Source organism: Bufo gargarizans, chromosome 1, assembly GCF_014858855.1.
Source record: "Bufo gargarizans isolate SCDJY-AF-19 chromosome 1, ASM1485885v1, whole genome shotgun sequence".
Taxonomy (NCBI): domain Eukaryota; kingdom Metazoa; phylum Chordata; class Amphibia; order Anura; family Bufonidae; genus Bufo; species Bufo gargarizans.
The window spans coordinates 347,920,224-347,944,381 of NC_058080.1; the positions used below are offsets into that span (position 1 = coordinate 347,920,224).

General features: G+C 42.0%; 1 protein-coding gene across 18 annotated transcripts in view; it reads right to left on the bottom strand.

Annotated features, from left to right (window-relative positions):
* Positions 1–24,158, bottom strand: part of PTPRS (protein tyrosine phosphatase receptor type S) — a 580,801-nt gene that overhangs the window by 232,643 nt on the left and 324,000 nt on the right. For all 18 annotated transcript variants that reach the window (XM_044268386.1, XM_044268351.1, XM_044268378.1 and 15 more), the window contains 5 exons: positions 23,561–23,658; positions 22,950–23,203; positions 20,653–20,743; positions 19,915–20,130; positions 992–1,152 (listed from right to left, as the gene is read on the bottom strand). In XM_044268386.1, the coding sequence (XP_044124321.1) occupies positions 992–1,152; positions 19,915–20,130; positions 20,653–20,743; positions 22,950–23,203; positions 23,561–23,658 (820 nt within the window). The remainder of the gene's footprint in view (positions 1–991; positions 1,153–19,914; positions 20,131–20,652; positions 20,744–22,949; positions 23,204–23,560; positions 23,659–24,158) is intronic.

The following is a 24,158-nucleotide window of genomic DNA, read 5'->3' on the forward strand; positions in this document are numbered from 1 at the left end:
TAAACAAAGGATAGTTGCCATGACAAGGAGAAGGTGCACATGTGTAGCTAAATTTCTTGTGCACTGTCTAAAGTTATACTTTGGCTCTCCATTAAACCATCAATCACCGTGCTTGCAACTCAATTGAATGATGCGTGCTGTACAAAATGTATACAAATATTAGGGTTGCATAGCCGGATAGGGCTGTGCACCACCAGACCCTATTGACTATAATAGGATCCGGTGGGGATCTAGGCAGTTTCCAACATGAGTGCAGGGTTTTAGCTGGACAAAAACCTGTGCATACACCGATTTTTGTTCAGCCGAAACCAGGCACTCATGGGCTCTGCTGGTGTACGCAATACCTGGCGATGCTGGATACAGTGAACTTGGGCAGACTGTTCCTCTGCTGGGACAGCCTTCTGGATATCTTTACTGCAGATGTGAAACTAGCTTTATGGTTAACAATAGACATACTGAATGTTCATGTACTGCAAAGTTGAAAGTATTACTGTTATACGGATTATATATCCATAGATCTATGTTAGCTATTTTTTATAAATATAGTATTGAGAAAAGCCAGATAAAGATGGCAGACCAGCCACGGAGAAGCAGAAAGCAGAAATAAAAATTGTAGCAGGGTTGATGAAACAGTAAGACTTGTTTTGACATACTTGTAGACATATCTTTAGGTTTAAAAATTGGGAGTGATTCCTTAAAGGGATCAATTTATATTTCAAGGGAAAAGCTACAAAAGTTAACATGCAAGTAAATTTGGCATTCCTGCTATTTGTGCACATGGTGGAAGTTTCAAACTGGAATGTTACTTGTGCTATGTGTTCCTGCTTGCTAGCTAATATTGTATTGCTTTTTGCATACAAGGAACAGAAAATTTCAGGTAACAACACATGTAATCTTTCATAATTGTATTAAATATATTAATCTAATATACAATCGCTAATATTGCTAATATAATAGCTAATATTTAGAAATTTGCATTTAAGAAACTTACTTTTTGTAGAGAAGAATAGCAATGACTATACAGATTATAAAAACAACTGCCAAAACTGGTCCAATAACCCATATTAGGCCTTCTTCACCATCAATGATAGGCTGGGGATCTGGATCTTCTATGTAAATGGGTTCAGAATATGGGCTTGCAGCAAACATTTTCTACAGGGAAAAAGAATGTAGAAGTAAAAATAATGGGAGAATGAAGAAAAGGTCATTAGTAAAAGAAGTATAAGGAGACGTAACCAGGGATGTTTTGTGCTGTGCATGTCTCCCTTTAATGGAAGGCGCTGATGAATACCATGTTATAGCACTATAGGCCTCAATGTTTTTTTTAAACCTAAAAAAACTTTCCCAAACATTATACCATTTTTGCAGTGACCCATAGACTGTGCTCTCCTGTACACTTAACCCCTTAGGGACACAGCCTTTTTACACCTTAGGACCAGGCCATTTTTTGCAAATCTGACCAGTGTCACTTTAAGGGCTGATAACGTTAAAACGCTTTGACTTATCCAGGCCGTTCTGAGATTGTTTTTTCGTCACATATTGTACTTCATGACACTGGTAAAATGAAGTCAAAAAAATTATTTTTTTTGCACAAAATAATACCTAATTTACCAAAAAATTTCAAAAATTTGCAAATTTCAAAGTTTCAGTTTCTCTACTTCTGTAATACATAGTAATACCCCCCAAAATTGTGATGATTTTACATTCTCCATATGTCTACTTCATGTTTGTAGCATTTTGGGAATGATATTTTATTTTTTGGGGATGTTACAAGGCTTAGAAGTTTAGAAGCAAATTTTGAAAATTTTCAGAAATCTTCAAAATCCCACTTTTTATGGACCAGTTCAGGTTTGAAGTCATATTGTGAGGCTTAGATAATAGAAACCTCCCAAAAATGACCCCATCTAAGAAACTACACCCCTCAAGGTATTCAAAACTGATTTTACATACGTCGTTAACCCTTTAGGTGTTGCACAAGAGTTATTGGCAAATGGGGATGAGATTTGAGAATTTCATTTTTTTGTCTAATTTTCCATTTTAACCCATTTTTTCCACTAACAAAGCAAGGGTTAACAGCCAAACAAGACTGTATCTTTATTGCCCCGACTCTGCCGTTTACAGAAACACCCAATATGTGGCCGTAAACTACTGTATGGCCACACAGCGGGGCGTAGAGTGAAAGGTGCGCCGTTTGGTTTTTGGAAGGCTGATTTTTATGGACTGGTTTATTTACACCATGTCCCATTTGAAGCCCCCTGATGCACCCCTAGAGTAGAAACTCCCTAAAAGTGACCCCATCTAAGAAACGACACCCCTCAAGGTATTCAAAACTGATTTTACATACGTCGTTAACCCTTTAGGTGTTGCACAAGAGTTATTGGCAAATGGGGATGAAATTTGAAAATTTAATTTTTTTGCCTTATTTTCCATTTTAACCCATTTTTTCCACTAACAAAGCAAGGGTTAACAGCCAAACAAGACTGTATCTTTATTGCCCTGACTCTGCCGTTTACAGAAACACCCCATATGTGGCCGTAAACTACTGTACGGGCACACAGCGGGGCGTAGAGTGAAAGGTGCGCCGTTTGGTTTTTGGAAGCCAGATTTTGCTGGACTGGTTTTTTGACACCATGTCCCATTTGAAGCCCCCCTGATGCACCCCTAGAGTAGAAACTCCATAAAAGTGACCCCATCTAAGAAACTACACCCCTCAAGGTATTCAAAACTGATTTTACATACATTTTTAACCCTTTAGGTGTTGCACAAGATTTAATGGAAAATAGAGATACAATTTCCAAATTTCACTTTTTGGGCAGATTTTCCATTTTAATATTTTTTTTCCAGTTACAAAGAAAGGGTTAACAGCCAAACAAAACTCATTATTTATGGCCCTAATTCTGTAGTTTACAGAAACACCCCATATGTGGTTGTAAACTGCTGTACGGGCACACGGCAGGGCGCAGAAGGAAAGGAATGCCATACGGTTTTTGGAAGGCTGGGTTTTGCTGGACTGGTTTTTTTGACACCATGTCCCATTTGAAGCTCCCCTGATGCACCCCTAGAGTAGAAACTCTAAAAAAGTGACCCCATTTTAGAAACTACGGGATAGGGTGGCAGTTTTGTTGGTACTAGTTTAGGGTACATATGATTTTTGGTAGCTCTATATTACACTTTTTGTGCGGCAAGGTAACAAGAAATACCTTTTTGGCACAGTTTTTTTTTGTTATTTACAACATTCATCTGACAGGTTAGATCATGTGGTAATTTTATAGAGCAGGTTGTCACGGACGCGGCGATACATAATATGTATACAATTTTTTTTATTTATGCAAGTTTGACACAATGATTTCATTTTTATAACAAAAAAAGTTTTAGTGTCTCCATAGTCTAAGAGCCATAGTTGTTTCAGTTTTTGGGCGATTATCTTGAGTAGGGTCTCATTTTTTGCGGGATGAGATGACGGTTTGATTGGCACTATTTTGGGGTGCATATGAATTTTTGATCGCTTGCTATTGCACTTTTTGTGATGTAAGATGACAAAAAATTGCTTTTTTTGCACCGTTTTTATTTTTATTTTTTTACGGTGGTCACCTGAGGGGTTAGGTCATGTGATATTTTTATAGAGCCGGTCCATACGGACGTGGCAATACCTAATATGTATACTTTTTTTTAATTTATGTAAGTTTTACACAATGATTTCATTTTTGAAACAAAAAAAGATGTTTTAGTGTTTCCATAGTCTAAGAGCCATAGTTTTTTCAGTTTTTGGGCGATTATCTTAAGTAGGGTCTCATTTTTTGCGGGATGAGATGACGGTTTGATTGTTACAATTTTGGCGTACATGCGACTTTTTTGATCACTTTTATTACCTTTTTTGGGGAAGTAAGGTGGGCAAAATTTCGATTTCATCATAGTTTTTAATTTTTTATTTTTATGGCGTTCACCGTTCGGGTAAAGTAACATGACCGTTTTATAGATCAGGTCGTTACGGACGCGGCGATACCAAACATGTGTAGGGAATTTCATTTGTTTTCATTTTTAATCAGTGATAAATGTGTTTTTTAGATTTTTACTTTTTTTCACTTTTTTTTTTACCCAGACCCACTTGGTTCTTGAAGATCCAGTGGGTCTGATGTCTGTATAATACAGTACTGTACTCTATATAGGGTACTGCACTGTATTTTACTTACACTGAACAGATCTATGCTTTCAGCACAGATCTGTTCAGCACCATGGACAGCAGGACGCCTGAGAAGGCGTCCTGTTGCCATGGGAACCTTCCCCGTCTACTCAGTTATGGTCAGAACTGCGCAGACGGGGAAGGGTAAGGACAGGGCTCTGGGGGGCTGTCTGGGGGCTCTCTCCCTCTCCATCGGGGGGCTGCAAAGGCACAGCAGCCCCCCGATCGGAGAGGGAGGGAGCTCCCTGCGCTGTTAACCTTTTCCATACAGCGGTCCGTACGGACCGCTGTATGGAAAGGGTTAAACGGCTGACATCGCATCAACGATGTCAGCCGTTTATACCAGGGTGCCAGCAATGTGCTGGCACCCTGGTATACCCACTAGAAACCAACGATTACGCAATGGGAGGCGGGCGGGGGATCGCGATCCCGCCTGCCGCACCGCCCGCCTCCCGCACCGCCCGCAACCCTCCCCCTGCACCACCCGCCCACATAATATCATTCAAGGGTGCAGGGGGAGGAAGAACATATATATTCTGGGCATTATAAAGTTTCTGATCCCCGCGGTCAGGGACCGCGGGGATCAGAAACGGCAAAAAGCGCATCAAACCGCAGGTCTGAATTGACCTGCGGTTTGTTGCGATCGCCGACATGGGGGGGTCACGGGACCCCCCCGCGCATTTAGCCTAGGTGCCTGCTCAATGATTTGTGCAGGCACCTTGTTCCGATCACTGCCAGCCGGGCGGCAGTGATCGGAACAACACATGACGTACCGGTACGTCATGTGTCCTTAAGTACCAGGGCATCATGACGTACCGATACGTCATGTGTCCTGAAGAGGTTAAAACAAAAGGTATGCTGAAAGAAAAACATCCAGATGGAGGCCAAAAGAGCTTTTTTTCGTCCTCCACCAGGTAAATGGGGTCATCCAGATACATTCGCTGTATTTGAACATCGCTTTACTCACCTTCTTTTTATACAGTTTGGGGATAGAACTGAATAGAACCGAAATATCGGGCTTGGGATCGGTGTTCTGTAGATTGTATTATTTTCCCTTATAACATGGTTATAAGGAAAAATAATAGCATTCTGAATACAGAATGCATAGTCAAATAGCGCTGGAGGGGTTAAAAAAATTAATAAATGATTTAACTCCCCTTAGTCCACTTGTTCGCGTAGCCCGGCATCTCCTTCTGTCTCCTTTGCTGAACAGGACCTGGGGTGAGCATTAATTACATGAACAGGACCTGTGATGACGTCACTCCATTCATCACATGGTCCGTCACATGATCTTTTACCATGGTGATGGATCATGTGATGGAACATGTGATGACCGGAGTGACGTCATCACAGGTCCTGTTCATGTAATTAATGCTCACCCCAGGTCCTGTTCAGCAAAGGAGACAGAAGGAGATGCCGGGCTACGCGAACAAGTGGACTAAGGTGAGTTAAATAATTTTTATTTATTTTTTAACCCCTCCAGCACTATTTGACTATGCTTTCTTTATTCAGAATGCTATTATTTTCCCTTATAACCATGTTATAAGGGAAAATAATAATGATTGGGTCTCCATCCGGATCATCTCCTAGCAACCGTGCGTGAAAATCGCACCGCATCCGCACTTGCTTGCGGATGCTTGCGATTTTCATGCAACCCCATTCACTTCTATGGGGCCTGCGTTGCGTGGATTATCGCACCGCAACGCACAAAGAGGAGCATGCTGCAATTTTCATGCAACGCATAAGTGATGCGTGAAAATCACCGCTCATGTGAACAGCCCCATAGAAATTAATGGGTCGGCATTCAGTGCGGGTGCAATGCGTTCAATTCGCGCATCATATCCGTGCGGAATACTCGCCCGTGTGAAAGGGGCCTTAGGGATTGACAGATTTCTTTGACTCTATACCAATTGGTTGGCTTATTTTTAGGCAGATTTTTATGTCAAACTTGTGGTGCAATTTGGCCATTCTAGGACACACCTATTTTCCTAATGAAACCCCACCCTTTCAGCTAAATCCACCCCCTTGTTAAGCTTATCAGACAAAGGTCAGAAACATTAGACACAAACACAGACACATTATTAAATGTGGGCCAATGTACTGACACTGAATGACAAGTATAATGCTATGTTCACATGGCACAATTTTTGAAGCTGAAAAGTCAGCCTCTAAAATCCAGGTGCATTCCTTTTTTTCAATGGTATTTGCAGCTGCGGAAATGCCTGCAAAATACATACCAAGTAGCAAGCAGGCATACAGTTTGGCACGATCAGCTTCAAAAAGTTTCAACAAAGTGGCATGCTACTACCTGGAGCATATGTGAAAATAGCAGCCTAAAAAATATGTATGGTATTTCCCACTGAAATCAATAGGAAGCGGTTTTCAAGTGGTTTTGAAGTACATTACAGCACATAAAATGGGCAGTGAGTACACCCCTCACATTTTTGCTAATATTTTATTATATCTTTTCATTTGACAACAAAGAAGATATGACACTTTGATATAATGTAAAGTAGTCAGCGTACAACTTGTATAACACTGTAAATTTGGTGTGCCCTCAAAATAACTCAACACACAGCCATTAATATCTAAATCACTGGCAACAAACGTAAGTAGCGTTACAAGGTCTCAGGTGTGAATGGGGAGCAGGTACGTTAAATTTGGTGTTATCGCTCTCACACTCTCTCATATTGGTTACTGGAAGTTCAACATGGCACCTCATGGCAAAGAAGTCTCTGAGGATCTAAAAAAATAAAAATTATTGATGCTCTACATATAGATCATCTAGGCTATAAGAAGATTGCCAACCCCCCTGAAACGGAGCTGGAGCATGGTTGCCAAAACCCTACAGCGGTTTATCAAGACAGGTTCCACTAAAAACAGGTCTCTGTTGAGTGAACATGCTCAGCGTCATATCCAGAGGTTGCTTGTTCAAAATAGACGTATGAGTGCTGCTAGCATTGCTGCAGAGGTTAAAGGGGTCCCTGTCAGCCTGTCAGTGTTCAGACCATACACACTGCATCAAATTGGTCTACGTGGCTGTCGTCCCGGAAGGAAACCTCTTTTAAAGATGATGCACAAGAAAGCCAGCAAAATGTTTGCTTAAGACAAGCAGATTAAGGACATGGATTACTGGAACCTGGTGGTCTTATGAGATCAAGATAAACGTATTTGGTTCAGATGGTGTCAAGCGTGTGTGGTGGCAACCAGGTGAGGAGTACAAAGACAAGTGTGTCTTGCCTACAGTCAACCATGGAGGTGGGAGTGTCATGGTTTGGGGCTGCATGAGTGCTGCCGGCTGTGGGGAGCTGAAGTTCATTGAGGGAACTATGAATGCCAACACGTACTGCGACATACTGAAGCAGAGCCTTATCCCCTCCCTTTGGAACCTGGGCCACAGGGCAGTATTCCAACATGATAATGACCCCCAAACACACCTCCAAGACGCATCACTGCATTGCTAAAGAAACTGAAGGTAAAGGTGTTGGACTGGCCAAGCAAGTCCCCAGATTTAAACCCTATTGAGCATATGTCGGGCATCCTCAAATAGAAGGTGGAGGAGCGCAATTTCTCTAACATCCACCAGCTCTGTTATATCGTCGTGGAGGAGTAGAAGAGGATTCCAGTGGCAACCTGTGAAGCTCTAGTGAACTCCATGCCCAAGAGAGATAAGGCAGTGCTGAAAAATAATAGGGGCCACACAAAATATTGGCATTTTGGGCACAATTTCACCATTTTCACTTAGGGGTGCACTCACTTTTGTTGCCAGAGATTTAGACATTAATGGCTGTGTGTTGAGTTATTTTGAGGACACACCAAATTTACAGTGTTATACAAGCTGTACACTGACTACTTTACATTGTATGTAAGTGTCATATCTTCAGCCACGAAAAGATATAATAAAATACAATGTTTTTTTAAAAATATGAGGGGTGTACTTATTTTTGTGAGATACTGTACACTGCATATTTTTCTGTGACATGCCCACAAACAGCATGTAACCACTAAGGGTGGAATGGAAGGGGGGGGGGGGTAAATTGCTTTGGAAAGTTGTCTGCTCTCTGGACTGTCTTGTCTATTTTAATACGTAGTTGTATTTTCCATAAAATAACTATTTTACCACATGTATTTTCACAGCTCTGTGCTGTGCCGTTCCTCTGTTATTTCCCCTAGAAGTCTATGAATTCCTATTCCTATTCCCCTTGTCAAAGTATGACACAGTCAGCCAGTGTCGATTTTTTTCATGCAATTCTAGGAAGAATAACAGAACAGCACAACACAACACAGAAGCAGGGGCTTACATAGAAACCATAGTGCTTCATAGCAAAATTTAGAATACTGTCCCCCACGGTAATCTCTTTGGAACAATGCATTGGTAATCTGTCTAGTGAAATGCACATCCACTGACAGATTTAATGCTAGTAATCTGGTTTAGCAAGCATTAGTGAATGGAGGTCTTACCCTGAAACACGCCTATCACCAAGTAGGGTTCTGCCTATAGCAGAATAGCTGCCACATTCAGGGGTGTAGAAAGATCTCATAGGGCCCTATAGCAAAACTTAGGATGGGCCCCACTCAGTTTCCCAGTACATGTGCGACAATCGCTCCCAGGCATCACAAAGTAGAAAATCCCAGATTTCCGATGGAAAATGAAAAATGTAATTAAAAAAAAGTCAACCTCCACTTCATCCACTTTATTTGATTTCTATATCAGAAAAAAATGAATAGGTACTTTACAATTATAGCAATCATTCTGAGGGCCATATTTCTCAATGTATTTACACCAGACAACTAGTATAATTCATATTGGATTGTCAGGAAAGGGTGTGTGGCTTCAGCATGGCAGAGTGAGGACGCACGCACAGAGGGCTCCATGTCCACCTTCAGATAAAAGATGGGAAACCCGGTCTAACATTGAAGTAAGTATGAAGTAATAAAGGTAGTTTATATCGACTCAAATTTACCACTAACATGAACTACAATGTGTCAGAAGAAAACAATCTCAGAATGGCCTGGATAAGTAAAAGCATTCAAAAGGTATAATACCACACAAAGTGACAATTTGAAAAAAATCTGCCTGGTCACAAAGTTGCAAAATGGCCCAGTGATTAAGGGGTTAAGTTAAAAAAGTAACTTCATACTGTACACAAATAAACACACATGTGGAAATGGGTCTAGGCACACATACATGGGTCTAGTCACAGTATGATCTAAGTGAGAGAAAATGGTTCAGTACTCTGAAATCAACACTAGGCAAATAGGTAGGCCGCATATCACGCAATGCTAGAGAAAACATACACATAGGATAAAAAAATCTGAGATCCCTAGTTTGCTGTAAAGCGCCTTTCACACAAGCAGGCTCATAGCCCAAAAAATACAGCTCTGCACTAGAAGGGTAAAGGTAACAAAGGTAAAGTCTAAAGTAAAGTTACGCTATCAGCAAGTTACTATACAATAACCAAACAAGGAACATGTCCTATCCACAGTAGGGTATACAAAAGTAGGGTATAATTGCAGCTGCCCACAGTATGTATACGATCATGTAAATCTTAATACCATGCAGGGATTAGATCAGTTACAACATCAAGCAGGGGCGTTGCTAGGGTCTCAAAAGATCCGGGGCACAAGCCCCAATAAATATGTCCCCCCCCCCCCCCCCCCGCACTATGCTGTACTTGCTATACATGTACATTACTGCCCCCCATAGTAATAGTGCTCCTCATAGTCCCACCAATAGTAATTCCCTTCTAGAAATCCCTTATTAGTAACACTACCCCAACCGTGATAATGCTCCTCAACAATGCCCCCCATTATTAGAAGAGCCCTCCCACATTAATAATACCCTCACAGAGCCCCCAGTAGAAATAAGGCCCCCTATTGTTCCCCCAGTGGTGATAAAGCTCCCTACAAACCCCTCAGTAGTAATAAGGCCCCCATAGTGTGCTTAGTAGAAATAAGGCAGATCTATAAGACCCTCCTATAGAGCCCCCAGTAGTAATAAGACCACCTATAATGTCCCCTGGATCTGCAGTGCCTCCTGCAGTTATAATCCCCCCTCCACCATACAGTCCCATGTAAATAACATCACCTCCTCCCCAGCCGCCTCCAATGCACAATCCCATGTAAACATCACCCCCTAAGGCTACTTTCACACTTGCGTTCGTGCGGATCTGTCCTGTACTTGTACAGGACGGATCCGCACCGATAATACAAACGAATGCATCCGTTCAGGACCGATCCGTTTGTATTAGATTTGAATTTCTAAGTCCCAATACGGATCCGTCCTGACTTACATTAAAAGTCAATGGGGGACGGATCCGTTTACAATTCCACAATTTTGTGTCAATGCAAAGAGATCCGTCCCTATTGACTTACATTGTAAGTCAGGACGGATCCGTTTGGCTCTGCAAGGCCATGCGGACACAAAAACGCTGCTTGCAGCATTTTGGGGTCCGCCTCCAAAATGGAACGGGGGGCCGTACGGAGCCGAACGAATGCATTCTGAATGGATCCACATCCATTCAGAATGCATTGGGGTTAAACTGATGCATTTGGGGCTGCTTGTGAGAGACCTGAAACGGATCTCACAAGCGGATCACCAAACGCAAGTGTGAACGTATCCTAAACCAGTGTTTCCCAACCAGTGTGCCTCCAGCTGTTGCAAAACTACAACTCCCAGCATGCCTGGACAGCCAAAGGCTGTCCAGGCATGCTGGGAGTTGTAGTTTTGCAACAGCTGGAGGCACACTGGTTGGGAAACATGGGCCTAAACATTAAGTCCCATGTACATAAACATTATTCCCTCCCACCATCCACTTTCAACATACAGTCCCATGTAAATAACATCACTCTCTCCCCCAGCCACCTCAAGCACACAGTTCCATGTCAATAACATCCCTTCCTTCAGCCCTAACATACATCCCAGTTAAATAACTACAACTCCCAGCATTGCTCTGCCTCTCTCTTCACTTACCTCTCCTGTACAGACATCAGCATTAGGCTCCTTCTCCTCTTCACTCAGTCCAATCCTGCACTGGTCACATGATGGTGACATCATCCAGGTCATCCTATCACAGCCTGTTTTGCTGATCACATGACCTGTGATGTCACCAAAGGTCCTTCACCTCTTCCCAGTGTAAGATTCAATTGTATTGCCGTTCTGTGTACGGCAATACAGTTGTCTCTAGCAGGCAGGCAGGACATTCGGGGCATGGGACAAAACATCCGGGGCCCAGGCCCCAAATGTTTTACCCTAGCGACGCCCCTGAATTATCAAGTCTCAATGCATTTCCCTGCCTGTGCGATCATCATGGAACACAGAGATACAACCAACAAGTCCAAGATGACAGCAAGCAATAACATGCTGTATTACAATTCCCATGATTACCAACTCATTGGAGTAAAGGTCACTCCCCGTGCTCTGGTCAGTGTGCCATGTGTCAGTGCAGGGAAAGAAGTTAAATATCCAAGGTAGAAGTATACTGCACATGCATCGCCAGCTTAATCAGACTCCCACATCAGAACTGTGATCCCAAATGTGTCCTTGATATCCAACAGTGCCCCCACATCTGACATACTGGTTGTCTAAGCAACTAGAGACACTTAGTGGACTCAGCATGGTGCCTGTGATCTATTGCAGCCTTCACTGAGCTCATGAAACAAGCAAGGCTGTAAACAGGAAAATGTAATAGCAATGGTAAAAAGCACTAGAGATGAGCGGATTTCAGGCTATGAAATTCGTTCACTCTTCGTTTACTGGTAAAAGGTGAATTGCGTTATGGATTCGTTACCACGGACCATAACGCAATTCTATGATGGAATGCATAACGGAATGCCTTTAGAGGCAGTTATTCATTCTTTCATAATAGAAGTCTATGGGCTGCAAAACGGATCCGTTCCGTTTCCGTTATACAGGAAAGGACTCCTCAATTTTATGCTTTGTTATATTCAATGGCAAACCTAGCGTATGTAGCATTTGGGGAAAAATATCATTGACCCAAAATTCTGTGAAAACAAAGAAATGTGGATAAAAATAGTTTGTTGGGCATTTTGGCACCAGCTGTTTTTTAAAAAAAAACTAGATGCTGGGGGAAAAAAACACATGCAAAGGAACTCTTATATTAATATACCTGGTGACAATCCTTGGGGGAGGGGACTGTGGGGGAAATTGCTACAGGGAGTGGGAAATACTATGGGGGCATTGCTTTGGGGTGCAGGGCACTGGGGCACATTATTACTGAAGGTGGTACTGTGGGGGACATTGCTACTAGGGGGGCACTAGGGGACATTATTACTGGAGGGTGCGCTGTGGGGAACATTACCATTGATTGGCACTGTGGGGGATATTATCATCATTGGGGGGATGGAGGACTTTACTATCGGGGCACTGGGGGAAATTACTATTTGGGGGGACACTACTACTGTGGGGGCACTGTAGGGGACATTACTACTAATAGGAGTAATTATTAATGGAGGGACACTGTCAGGGACATTTATACTTAGGTGCGCTGTGGGGGACATTACCAGGGCGGTCCGGTCCAGAGAACATGAGAACGTAAACATCAGAGGAGACGTCACTGAATGTAAAAGGTATGTAGTGCTGTATTCTTCTTTATGTTTGTTAATGCTGGCAGGCAGTATGCTGTTGGTGTAGCTGGCTTGCTGCTGTGACCCACATCTCACCTCTTCTGCTCGCTCCTCTATATCTTAACCGCTTTAAGTCCGCCCATAGGATATAAACGTCCTATGGGTGGACCTCTATTTCTGAAAGCACGTTTTAAAACGTCCTTTCAGAAATAGCAGCTGCACGCTAATCGTGCAGCTGCTGATCGGGTTGCCCGCTGTCAGTGACAGCAGGGCGACCCAGAGAGAAGGCAGGGACAGTGCCCAGGTGTCCCTGCCTTCCGGATCGCTGCAGACACAGCGCTCATCGAGCGCTGTGTCTGCAGAGCAGGAAGCGCTGTGCGCTTCCTGTTCCGGCCCGGCGGTCATGTGACCGCCGGGACCGGAGCGTGCAGGAGCTGTGAGGTCTTACAGAGACCTCGATCAGCCCTGCTCTGAGGCTGTACAGCGCAGAATCACGCTGTACAGCCTCTCTGGGGGATGCATTTCTTCTGTAACTGGGGCTACTATGTCAGCCCCAGTTACAGGAGAAATCAACAGTGAAAAAAAAAAGAAAAAGTGAAGCAAATGTCCCCCAGAGGTCTTGTATGACCTTATGGGGGACGAAAAGTGTAAAATAAAATAAAAAAAAATAAAGGGTTGAAAAAAATAAAATAAAAAAAAGTTTCACATGCAAAAAGAAAAAGGTCCCCAAGTCAGGAATAAAAATAAAAAAATTAAAAATAGAAAAAATAAAATAAAATAGACATATTTGGTATTGCCACGTCCGTAAAAACCAGCTCTATAAAAATATCACATGAGCTAACCCCTCGGGTGAACACCGTAAAAAAAACAAAAAAAAAACTGTGTCAAAACAAGCAATTTTTGTCACCTTGCATCACAAAAGGTGCAACACCAAGTGATCAAAAATGCGTATGTCCCACAAAATGGGACCAATAAAACAGTCACCTCATCCCGCAAAAAATGAGCCCCTACATAAGAAAATCTCTCAAAAAATAAAAAAAACTATAGCTCTTAGAACATGGAGACACTAAAACATAATTTTTTGGTTTCAAAAATGCTATTATTGTGTTAAAGTGAAACAAATAAAAAAAAGTATACATATTAGGTATTGCCGCGTCCGTAAAAACCAGCTCTATAAAAATATCACATGAGCTAACCCCTCAGATGAACACCGTAAAAAAAAAAAAAAAAAAAAAAAAAACTGTGTCAAAACAAGCAATTTTTGTCACCTTGCATCACAAAAGGTGCAACACCGAGTGATCAAAAACGCGTATGTCCCACAAAATGGTACCAATAAAACCATCACCTCATCCCGCAAAAAAGGAGCCCCTACATAAGAAAATCTCTCAAAAAATTAAAAAAAACTATAGCTATCAGAACATGGACACATTAAAACATAATTTTTTTGTTTCAAAAATGCTATTATTGTGTAAAACTTTAATAAATGAGAAAAAGTATACATATTAGGTATCGCCACGTCCGTAACAATCTGCTCTATAAAAATGTCACTTGACTGAACCCGTCAGGTGAACGCTGTAAATATAAATAAATAAATAGAAACTGTGCTAAAACAACCAATTTTTTGGTCACCTTGCCCCATAAAGTGTTATAATGAATGATCAAAAAATCATATGTACCCAAAAATAGTACTAATAAAACTGGCACCTTATCCCCTAATTTCCAAAATGGGGTCACTTCTTGGGAGTTTCTACTGTAAGGGTGCATCAGGGAACTTGAGGGGTGTAGTTTCTACAATGGGGTCATTTATGGTGGTATCCACTATGTAGGCCCCACAAAGTGACTTCAGACCTGAACTGGTCCTTATAAAGTGGGTTTTGGCAATTTTCTTAAAAATTTGAAGAATTTCTTCTAAACTGCTAAGCCTTCTAACGTCCTAAAAAAATAAAATGACATTTCCAAAATGATGCCAACATAAAGTAGACATATGGGGAATGTTAAATAATAAATATTTTATGAGGTATCACTTTCTGTTTTAAAAGCAGAGAAATTGAAATTGAGAAAATTGCGAATTTTTCAAATTTTTGGGTAAATTTGGGATGTTTTCATAAATTATGACTATCATGAAGTACAATGTGTCACGAGAAAACAATCTCTGAATGACTTGGATAAATAAAGGCGTTCCAAAGTTATTACCACATGAAGTGAGATATGTCAGTTTTGCAAAATTAGGCCTGGTCAGGAAGGGGGCAAATGGCCCAGATGGGAAGTGGTTAAAGGGAATGTATCATCAAAAAATGACCTATTGTTTAAATCTCGTTTTTGTTTTGTTTGTTTAATATATTTTAAATAATTTTTAATTATATTATTTTTAATTTTCCATTTCAAAATCTATATTTAAACAAAAAATATAAATCATGAAGTTTTCGCACAGGCCACTAAGCCTCATAATAGGCGCCACTTCTTGGTCTGTACAGATCACTATATTGCAGTTACCTGCTTATCTATCATTCTAATCCTGCTTGTAAAGATATAACCTCTGTGACAGGTTCCACCATTCACAGTAGGTGATTAGCAAAGCTTATCTATTCTTCCTTGTACAATGACCTATGCACAGTCAATGAGGTCAGGTCTTGTCCATTGTGTCTATGGCCCATGGGGCTGCCATAAAGCAATTTTTATAATGCTTTCTAAATACATGTTAAAAACTATTCAGGTAAGATGGCAGCCGCCCACGGAATCATGTTCAGGAAATAGAATAATGAAATATGCAATCAGAAAATAAAAACTGTTTAGAAAAAAGTGATATGTGTTTTAGGGTACTTTCACACTAGCGTTAGAAGAATCCAGCAGGCAGTTCTGTTGCCGGAACTGCCTGCCGTTTCCAAAAATCCGTATGCAAACGGATATCAATTGTTTCCGGATCCATCTGACAAATGCATTGAAATACAGGATCTGTCTCTCCGGTGTTATCCGGAAAAACAGATCCGGTATTAAATTTTATTTCACATTTCTAAGGTCTGCGCATGCAGACCGGAAAAGCAGATCCGTCAATGCGGCAATTTCCTGAACACTTGGTACTGGATCCGGCATTAATACATTTCAATGGAAATTATTGCCGGATCCGGAAATCCGTCTGACAAATGCATTGAAATACTGGATCCATCTCTCTGATGTCTTTTGGAAAAACTGATCCGGTATTTAATTTTTTTCACATTTTTAATACAGTAATACACTGGTATGATCTATACAAGTGTATTACTGTACTGTGGCGGCAGCAGGGAGCGCACGGCGTCATAGCAACCAATGACGCCGTGCGCTCCTGCTCTCAGCAGGAATCCAGGCCGCGGTTCCACGGAACGCTCGCGGCCGTGAAAAACGGCCGTGTGCATTCGGCCTTAATTAGAGAAAACTGGAGGAGGAAGAAAACAGAAAGTGCCAACTTGCTCAGGCCACCACAAAAGTGCAGCTTCTGGGGAGGTATCTTGTGCTGCTGGGGCAGTATATTCTGCCCCACTTGGATATTTGGCTCTGCTGGGGAAATATTTTGTCCTGCACTGAGGCACTTGGTTCCGCAGCAGAAGCAAATACCAAAGTGTAGCACAATACACTGCCCAAGCAGAACTAAATACTGTGGTGCTGAACAAAATACTACTTAACAGATCCAAATACCACAGTGCAACAAGAAGTTCTTCTGGGGCAGTATATTTTGTTGCACTATGATAATTAGTTCTGCCAGGGCAGTCTAATGTGCTGCACTGTAGTATTTGTTTCTGCTGGGGCAGTACAGTATATTGTGTTGCAATGTGGTATTTTGTTTTGCTGGAGCAGTATATTGTGTTGCAATGTGGGATTTGGTTTTGCTGGAGCAGTATATCGTGTTGCAATGTGGTATTTGGTTTTTCTGAGGCAGTATATTGTACTGTACAGCGGTAATTGGTTCTGCTGAGGCAGTATATTGTATTGTACTCCGTTGAGGTACTGTATAGGGCTCGACTGAATCGAGTAATTCTACAAAAAAAAATCCTCGTAAATTTTTTGCATCGAGGATTCGTTTGTGTCATGTGAACACAGAGAGAGAGTGAAGCGCTTGCTATTACATACCGCTCCATGGTCATCCGCCGGCCCGTACTGCGCTGCACTTTCAGCCCTGACACATCGTCAGGACATCATACACGTATGTGTGCACTATGACCTGATGCTGTGTGACGTCAGGGCGGCAGTGCAGCACGCGGAAAAGAAGACGGAGGAGCTGTGGAGCGGTGCCCCTACAGGAAAGGCAAGTACTGGCACTGGTGGGCAAGCTTAGGGGGGCAAGCTGATAGCACTGGGGTGGGGGAGAGCTGAAGGTACTGGGGGACCGGAGCTGATGGGACTGGGGGAACGGAGTTGATGGCACTGGGGGGGGGGGGATGATGGCACTGGAGGATAGTGGAGCTGATGGCACTGGGGGGAACTGATGTACTTGATCTAATCGCACAGAGGGGAACGAAGGGTGTTGGGGAATGATGGCAGGGGGTCTGATGAGTTTTATAAAGGAAAACAGTCTATTATTTAATTTTTTCTTATTAGATTACTCGATTAATTGTAAAAATTTTACTGCAGCCCTAGTACTGTATATGGTTCTGCTTGGCCAGTATATTGTATTGTGCTGTGGTATTTGGTGCTGCTGGGGCAATATACTGTGCTAAGCTTTCGTTCGGCTGCAGAATAGCACAATATATTGCCCCTCTATGGTATTGCTGAGCCTATCTATGTGTGTTAGCCCCACCTACTTGTTAACCCCACCTACTTACATCAGCCCCACCTTCTGTTAATTTGGCACTGCCTACAACCTGAGGCCACTTTAAATTCCCAGTACGTTCCTGGCCATCCGTTCTCTTCAGTGGTGCCTCAGATTGTGTAACACCCCAGAGTTGTGTTACGAAACTCTTTTACCCCGCTACAACCTGTTAAGAGCATTAACATTGTCATCTTGTGTAATTTCACATAATATTCTCACAAATGTGCATTGAAAGCCTTGTTACATGTATAATGCTGCAATTTCTATGTTCACCAGCAGGTGGCAGCAATGTGTCAGCAAGGAGTCAGCTACAGTTTAGTGTTCCATCCTGCCTCATGGGGAGGGAAGGAAGTTAGAGTTAGTGTGCCAGCCACCCCGTCTAGGGGAAGGCTGTATGTGTAGGAGCTCCCAGATATAGGGATCCAAAGCCAGGATCTTGTCTCAGCCGAGACATTGATCATCATCCCCAACCTGAGCCTTGCAGCCTCAGTTGGAAGAAGCAAGCAGACCACTCCAATTCCAGGAAGAACCATACCCTGTGAAGATAGCTGTGAGTACCGTCCAGAGACCCAGGAGAAGCCATATTCCTCCGCAGCTAGTCAGTCCCCAGACAGCAGAAGATAGAAAGCGCAGAAGCCAAGTTCCTGCCATAGTATAGACTACAAAGCAGACGTCCTTTTCCTGCAAAGCTCCAGGTGTATGATAGAGCAGAAGATATATTCCTGCCACACATTGCCAATACCTGCTGGGACCAAAGACTAATGCTGTACATTGCTTGGATAATAGCTGTGGCCGTATTGCGGCCCGCAAACAGCGGGTCTGCAATATGCGGGCACCGGCCGTGTGCTCCCCTCCATAAAGGATGCGGACCCATTCACTTGAATGGGTCTGCAATCCGGAGCTGTGTGCAGAACAGAGGCATGGAGAGAAACACCACGGAAGCACTCCGTTCTATTTTTTTACGGTGCAGACGGATCACGGACCCATTCAAATTGAATGGGTCTTGATCCGTCCTGGCTGCCGCACGGAACAGCCGCACAACGGCCGTGTGCATGAGGCCTTATTGGCAATAAAGACATATTAAGAAATGAATCAGCACAGAATGCTGGACCTACTGAAAAAAAATAATTAGGTGCTGCTCAAAAGTTAAACATGTTTTCTTGTGTATACATGACAACATACAGACTACTTTTACGTGCTTTATAGACTATATATAGTCTCACACACTGTCACAAACTTACCTGTCCGGGCTCCAGAAGTGAGATCTGTAGCTGGGAGAGACATGCTGCTAAGCCACGCTCCCTAGTGATGCGACAGCGTCATTAGCAACAGGAAGCAATGATCTTTCTCCCCACAGCGGGCGTGTGCTGGAGAAGATTAGCAATGGGCTGATTGTTCAGCTGATCTATGCCTGTGTGCTGTGTTCTGACTGATGGGGAGCCGAGTCAAGACCTATCAGGTTCTGATCCAGGGATTCGGGGCTCTATTTAAACCCCTGCTGGCAATACACCCTTGCAAGTTATAGGTTTTCCTTGCTGTGCTCCAGTTGCTATTTTGCGGCTTGGATTTTTACTATTGGATTTGTCTTTGGCTTGACTTGGACCTCTCTTTCTGCTCTGCTGTGATTTGGTACTGTATTGACCTTTTCCTGCACTACCTTTCTCTGTGTGTTTGTCTGTTTCTGGGTTCCAGTTGTATAAACAGGTCCTTGCAGCTTTTACCGCGGGTGCTTGGTGTGACTACCTGCACTTACCAGCATAGGGACGGTCGACCAGTTGTGGACTCGCCTGGGCTTGCTCTGCAAGTTGGCAGGGACAGCGGGTTGGGTGCAAGTTAGGGCTCACTGTGTAAATGTGTTTTCCCTGCCTACTGTGCTGACACACACTAAGCAATTCATTATGCAACCACCCTGGTGGCCAGCTCAGTAGTGATTGCAATGTTCCTAACAGCAGTTCCACTCCAACGTGATCAGCCTGTGTGTCTGCTGGATCTTCCGGGCCAACTGAGCTTCCCTGAACTAAACTGACTGTATCATAGTGTTTTATGAAGCAGTCAGTTACTATGTGATTGCAGATCTCTTGTACTGAACTCACATGAAAAAGATGATCACGTTTGTGTGAAACAGCCCTAAGGTTATGTTCACACTGAGTATTTTCTGTGTGGATTTTGGCACAGATGCTGCAGCAGAAACTCCGTCTCCCATTTATTTTAATAGGAACCCACTTTACAAGTGGAACTGCTGCATGTACAACTGAAAATCTGCTGCAGAAATCTGAGTTCTTGTTCAAACCAACTTTATCTAAATACACAGTAAAAGTTTGTTATCAAAGCCTTTTTGCAACATAAAAATGCAAAAAAAATGACTTACTGCTTCTGCACCTTCCAGCATGGCCAAGATAAAGAAAACATATCTTTGCCCAAATTCAAGTGCTTTGTTTTCAAATCCATCATGAATTTTCTGATCTCCAAGTATAAACTCAGGAGGTAGAGACTGGAAACGAGCTGCAACGTATGGCTTGGGGAGCTCCACATGCCTTAGATGACGCAAGCTCCGACGATGCAGCTTTGTAATGCTGTGAACTAGCTGAAATACACATGTACAGTATACTTAAAGATATATGAGAAAACTTATCATGGGAAAATGGCAAACAAACAGTCTTAACAATAGAAGCTTTAGACTAATCTGGCCTCAGACATTCAATTCTTTGACTTTATGTAACAGCTAAACTGTATTGTTTAAATTAGCATATCGGTATATATTTCATTGGGCTGGAATCCACTGGATGAGATAAAGGTGATGGCATCTGCATAGTTTCAACAGTCACATTTTATTGTTATAATAATATAGAACTATTTAAATTATATCAAGCAATACCAACTTTCCAGGTTTGACCAGGTGCCCATGAATCTTAAAGATCCTGGCAATGTATTTTCTGTTCATAACTTAATACTAGATGTGCTCCTGTTAAGAAGAGCTGCTTCATGTTTCACAGTCTCCAATGTGTACCAACTTCTCTTCCAGCAAGTTATGTCATCTGCCACCTCTGCACAAATTGGCCGCAAACATGCACACCAGGGAGAGATGGATAGAAATACACTTCCTTACCTCTTCTAAATCCATCTCTTCAGGACTCCCCCATGGATTAAGAAACTGTCCATGTGATTTTTTCAAAGGCACTACTACAATATAGTAACCCCTGTAAAAAGAAAGACTGTTAGTATGTTAAAAATGAAAACACTTTGGATTAATACATTTGGAAACTATAAGAAGCATTTGTCAGTTGACATAACTCATAACAATATTTTGGTTTGCCTTATTTCAATGTTTATTTTATGGTTCTTATGGCATATGGAGGTACGCCAGCATTTGAATGAAAAACCTGAAAGATGGCAGCAGATCAGCAGTGTGGCCAATTATGACCACATCTGAACGGTGAGTTACCAAGAGCACTGTGCTCCCGATGACTGAGCGGCTGCCCGTAATGAGATCACAGGAGCCATTCTTATCTATGGCAGATTCGTGCCTTCTGAAGGCTCCGAGGCCTGCCACAGCAAAGTTCCTATGAAGCCATGCCTGTTCTTATAGGAACACATAGATTCTCTCATAGACCAGACAATTGCAGGTTCCCAAAAAGTTTGTAAAAATATGAAAAACAAAAAAACATATAAAAATAAAAATCACCTCCTTTACCCATTTTAAAGGCTATGTACACATTTGGGGGCATTTTTATTATTGTTATTATTATTCATAAATTATTGTTGCATTGTACTCATTTTGAGCTAAAAATCATTTTTTAAATTGGTCTTCATTTCAAATATGGAAACCTTTTTTCTGTACAGGGATAAGATGCTCTAATGAAGATGCTCTGTCACCTAGCTAATCCTACAGGCTCCTTATCTCTGCTCTCTTACATTATAAACATTCATCATAGCTCAGTTCTTATCTTACTGAGAAGAATGAGGCTTAAACAAGTGTTTATGACGTCTTAGTAAATTAGAGATAACGTTTATTAGAGGACCGGCACAAAGTGAAAGTAAAAAGAACAGTTCACACAGCTAGACAGTTAACCCTTTGTAACAGAACAGCTCAATATTTTTAATAAAGACCAATTGAAAAAAATATTTTAGCCCAAAATGAGTAAAATGCAATCATAAATATTTTTTTTGCCTCCGAAGGTGTACATAGCCTTAAAATAACAAATGGCCAATTTTCTGGCTTTGGTCGCTTCACCTCCCAAAAAAAGTGAATAAAAAGGTCAGAGCCCAGAAGCAATGAGTGCATCCAACAATACATATGGAAGCGCTCATTGCTTGAGAGCCAAGGAGCTGCGGTCCTGTCACTCAGCTCCCAGCGCTCTGTCTCTGCTCCACCATTCAGCCTGCAGGCACAGATCACGCTGCCAGCCTGTGTGGGAGGAGCCTGCAGCCTGGGAATCTGCCTGGTCTCCTCCAACACAGGGCTGCAGAGCAATCTGTGTCTACAGGGGAGAGCTGGATGTGAGTTTCCCATGCCACGTAGAGTTATTTAATGGAGTTCCCTCTATCAGTGGCCATATTGGGACTGAAGGACCGGGCAGAGAGTGGAGAAGGACACATGACTTTACAAAGCAGGTGATTTGTGTTGACCCCGTAATAAAAATATATGAGTAAGTGCCTTATAATGCTGTTTACATTACAATTCAGAAAAATGTCTTAAAGAGCCTAACTGTCACATCTGTGACAGGTCTCAGAAGGTCTTAAAGATTATCTACGCATTAGTGATCTGACAGCCTTTTTCGGTTTCACTTTGTCTGTGTGTTGCTGGTATGTCCACACCTCCTGTTCAAGGTGTGGATCATGTGACCTTTACCTCACCCTATTTAGTCTGACTTTTCCCATCACTCCTTTCTTGGGATAGCTTAATTTGGTCTTGGAAGAGCTGGAGTGTGGTTCGTGTTGAAGTTCTGTTCATCCATCATCCTCTGAAGTTAAGTGTTCCGCTTGTTGTGTTTTGTATCCCCCCCACCCGGTTGTTTACTAAGCCTCAGTGAGACGCTAGTTCCTTCACCAGGGAAGGAACGGGTGGTCTCTGCCCTGTCATTATCTTTAGGGCATCTGAGGGTCACCAGGGTTTTCTAGGTTCCTGTGTATGGGTATCTCTACCATCGAGAGGTGCCCATACGGATAGGAGTTAGGGCCAGGAGCAGGGTTTTATAGGTGGTGACCCTTTTCCTTCCCTAGCGGTGAGGCCTAGTGTCTTTCCCCTTCCTTCTTGTTGTCTTTTGGTGTTCGCCCCTACTACATCCGTGACACTAACCCTTTTAAATCAACTTAACTGTTAAAAAAAGATTTTTTTTTTACCAATGAAATTATCAAAAATGTTTAGGCTCAGTCAAAGGACAAAACGATCATCACAATTGTTACCTGACTGACTCTGTAGTCCCCACACTTGGCAAAGTTATTGTTATGCGACCATCAGAATCTGTCTTCCAACTTATCAAAGGTTTCATACCCAACATATTAGGTGCAGTGCGAACAGCAACAGTTTGTTGAAGACCACTCATAGTATTCCCACGACTAGTAAGAATAAAATTGTAATAGGTCTTCGGTTTCAGGTTGGTGATCAATTTCTTTGTTGTTCGACCATCAACATCCACTGTTTGCATGTTATATTGAATCTTAAGGTAAAGGAAGGCATATAAACAATTAGAAAAGAGTCATAATTATTGTTAATATTATGGTCAAAATAGTCTTCATTCTGTCAATATATCTTAGAGCTCAAGGGATACATTTAAGACCCCACCTTGTTACAAAAAAAAAAAAAAAAATTATATATATATATATATATATATATATATAACGTCTAGAAAGAAAAGGCTAGAATTATGAGTGTTTTCCTCATTCCTTTTGGGGTTATTGGTTTGGTTCTTTTTATAGCAATTTATGCTAGACCCCAGTGTATTGCATGCACTTTATCAGAGTTTTTCTTATCGGTTGGTCTAATTAACGTAAAAACAAACATTACTTTTGCTTACCTTGTAAGGCATTACTGAGTTGTAATTTTCAGGAAATTCCCAGCTCAAGAGAACTGAAGTCTTCGTGACCATTTTGACCTTAAAATTTTTGGGTAATACTGAAAAATATTGAAAAGAAAAAGGGAGAGGGCCGGGTCTCTAAGTTACTCAAGTAGAATATGCCTTTTAGGAACCACTTTCAAGAGGACAGAGGACTTTTGAGACACTATAAAGGAAATAAACTGTGTGTTTTTAAATACCACAAATATTTAAAATTAAACTAGCCCACACTTTGCTTCATGATTCCAAAACCAGAAATGGCATTATAAGACAATTATAAGCATTGCACCACAAAAGGGGGTAAGATTGAATAATCAAGCACGAGAGATGGCAACAAGTATATTACAATGCACACAGTGAAAGGAAGAGGAAGCAGAGGAGTTTCCCACCTGTGATGTCTGGTGAACCCAGAAACTCATGAGAAGTGTCCTAACTAAACTTGAATAAGGGGAAACACTTACCTGGAAATACCTTCCGAATCACTCTGATATAGAAAAAAAATATGGCAGAAAGACCACCATCCCATTTATCATGACTGCACTTGTTCTGAAGGCTGCTT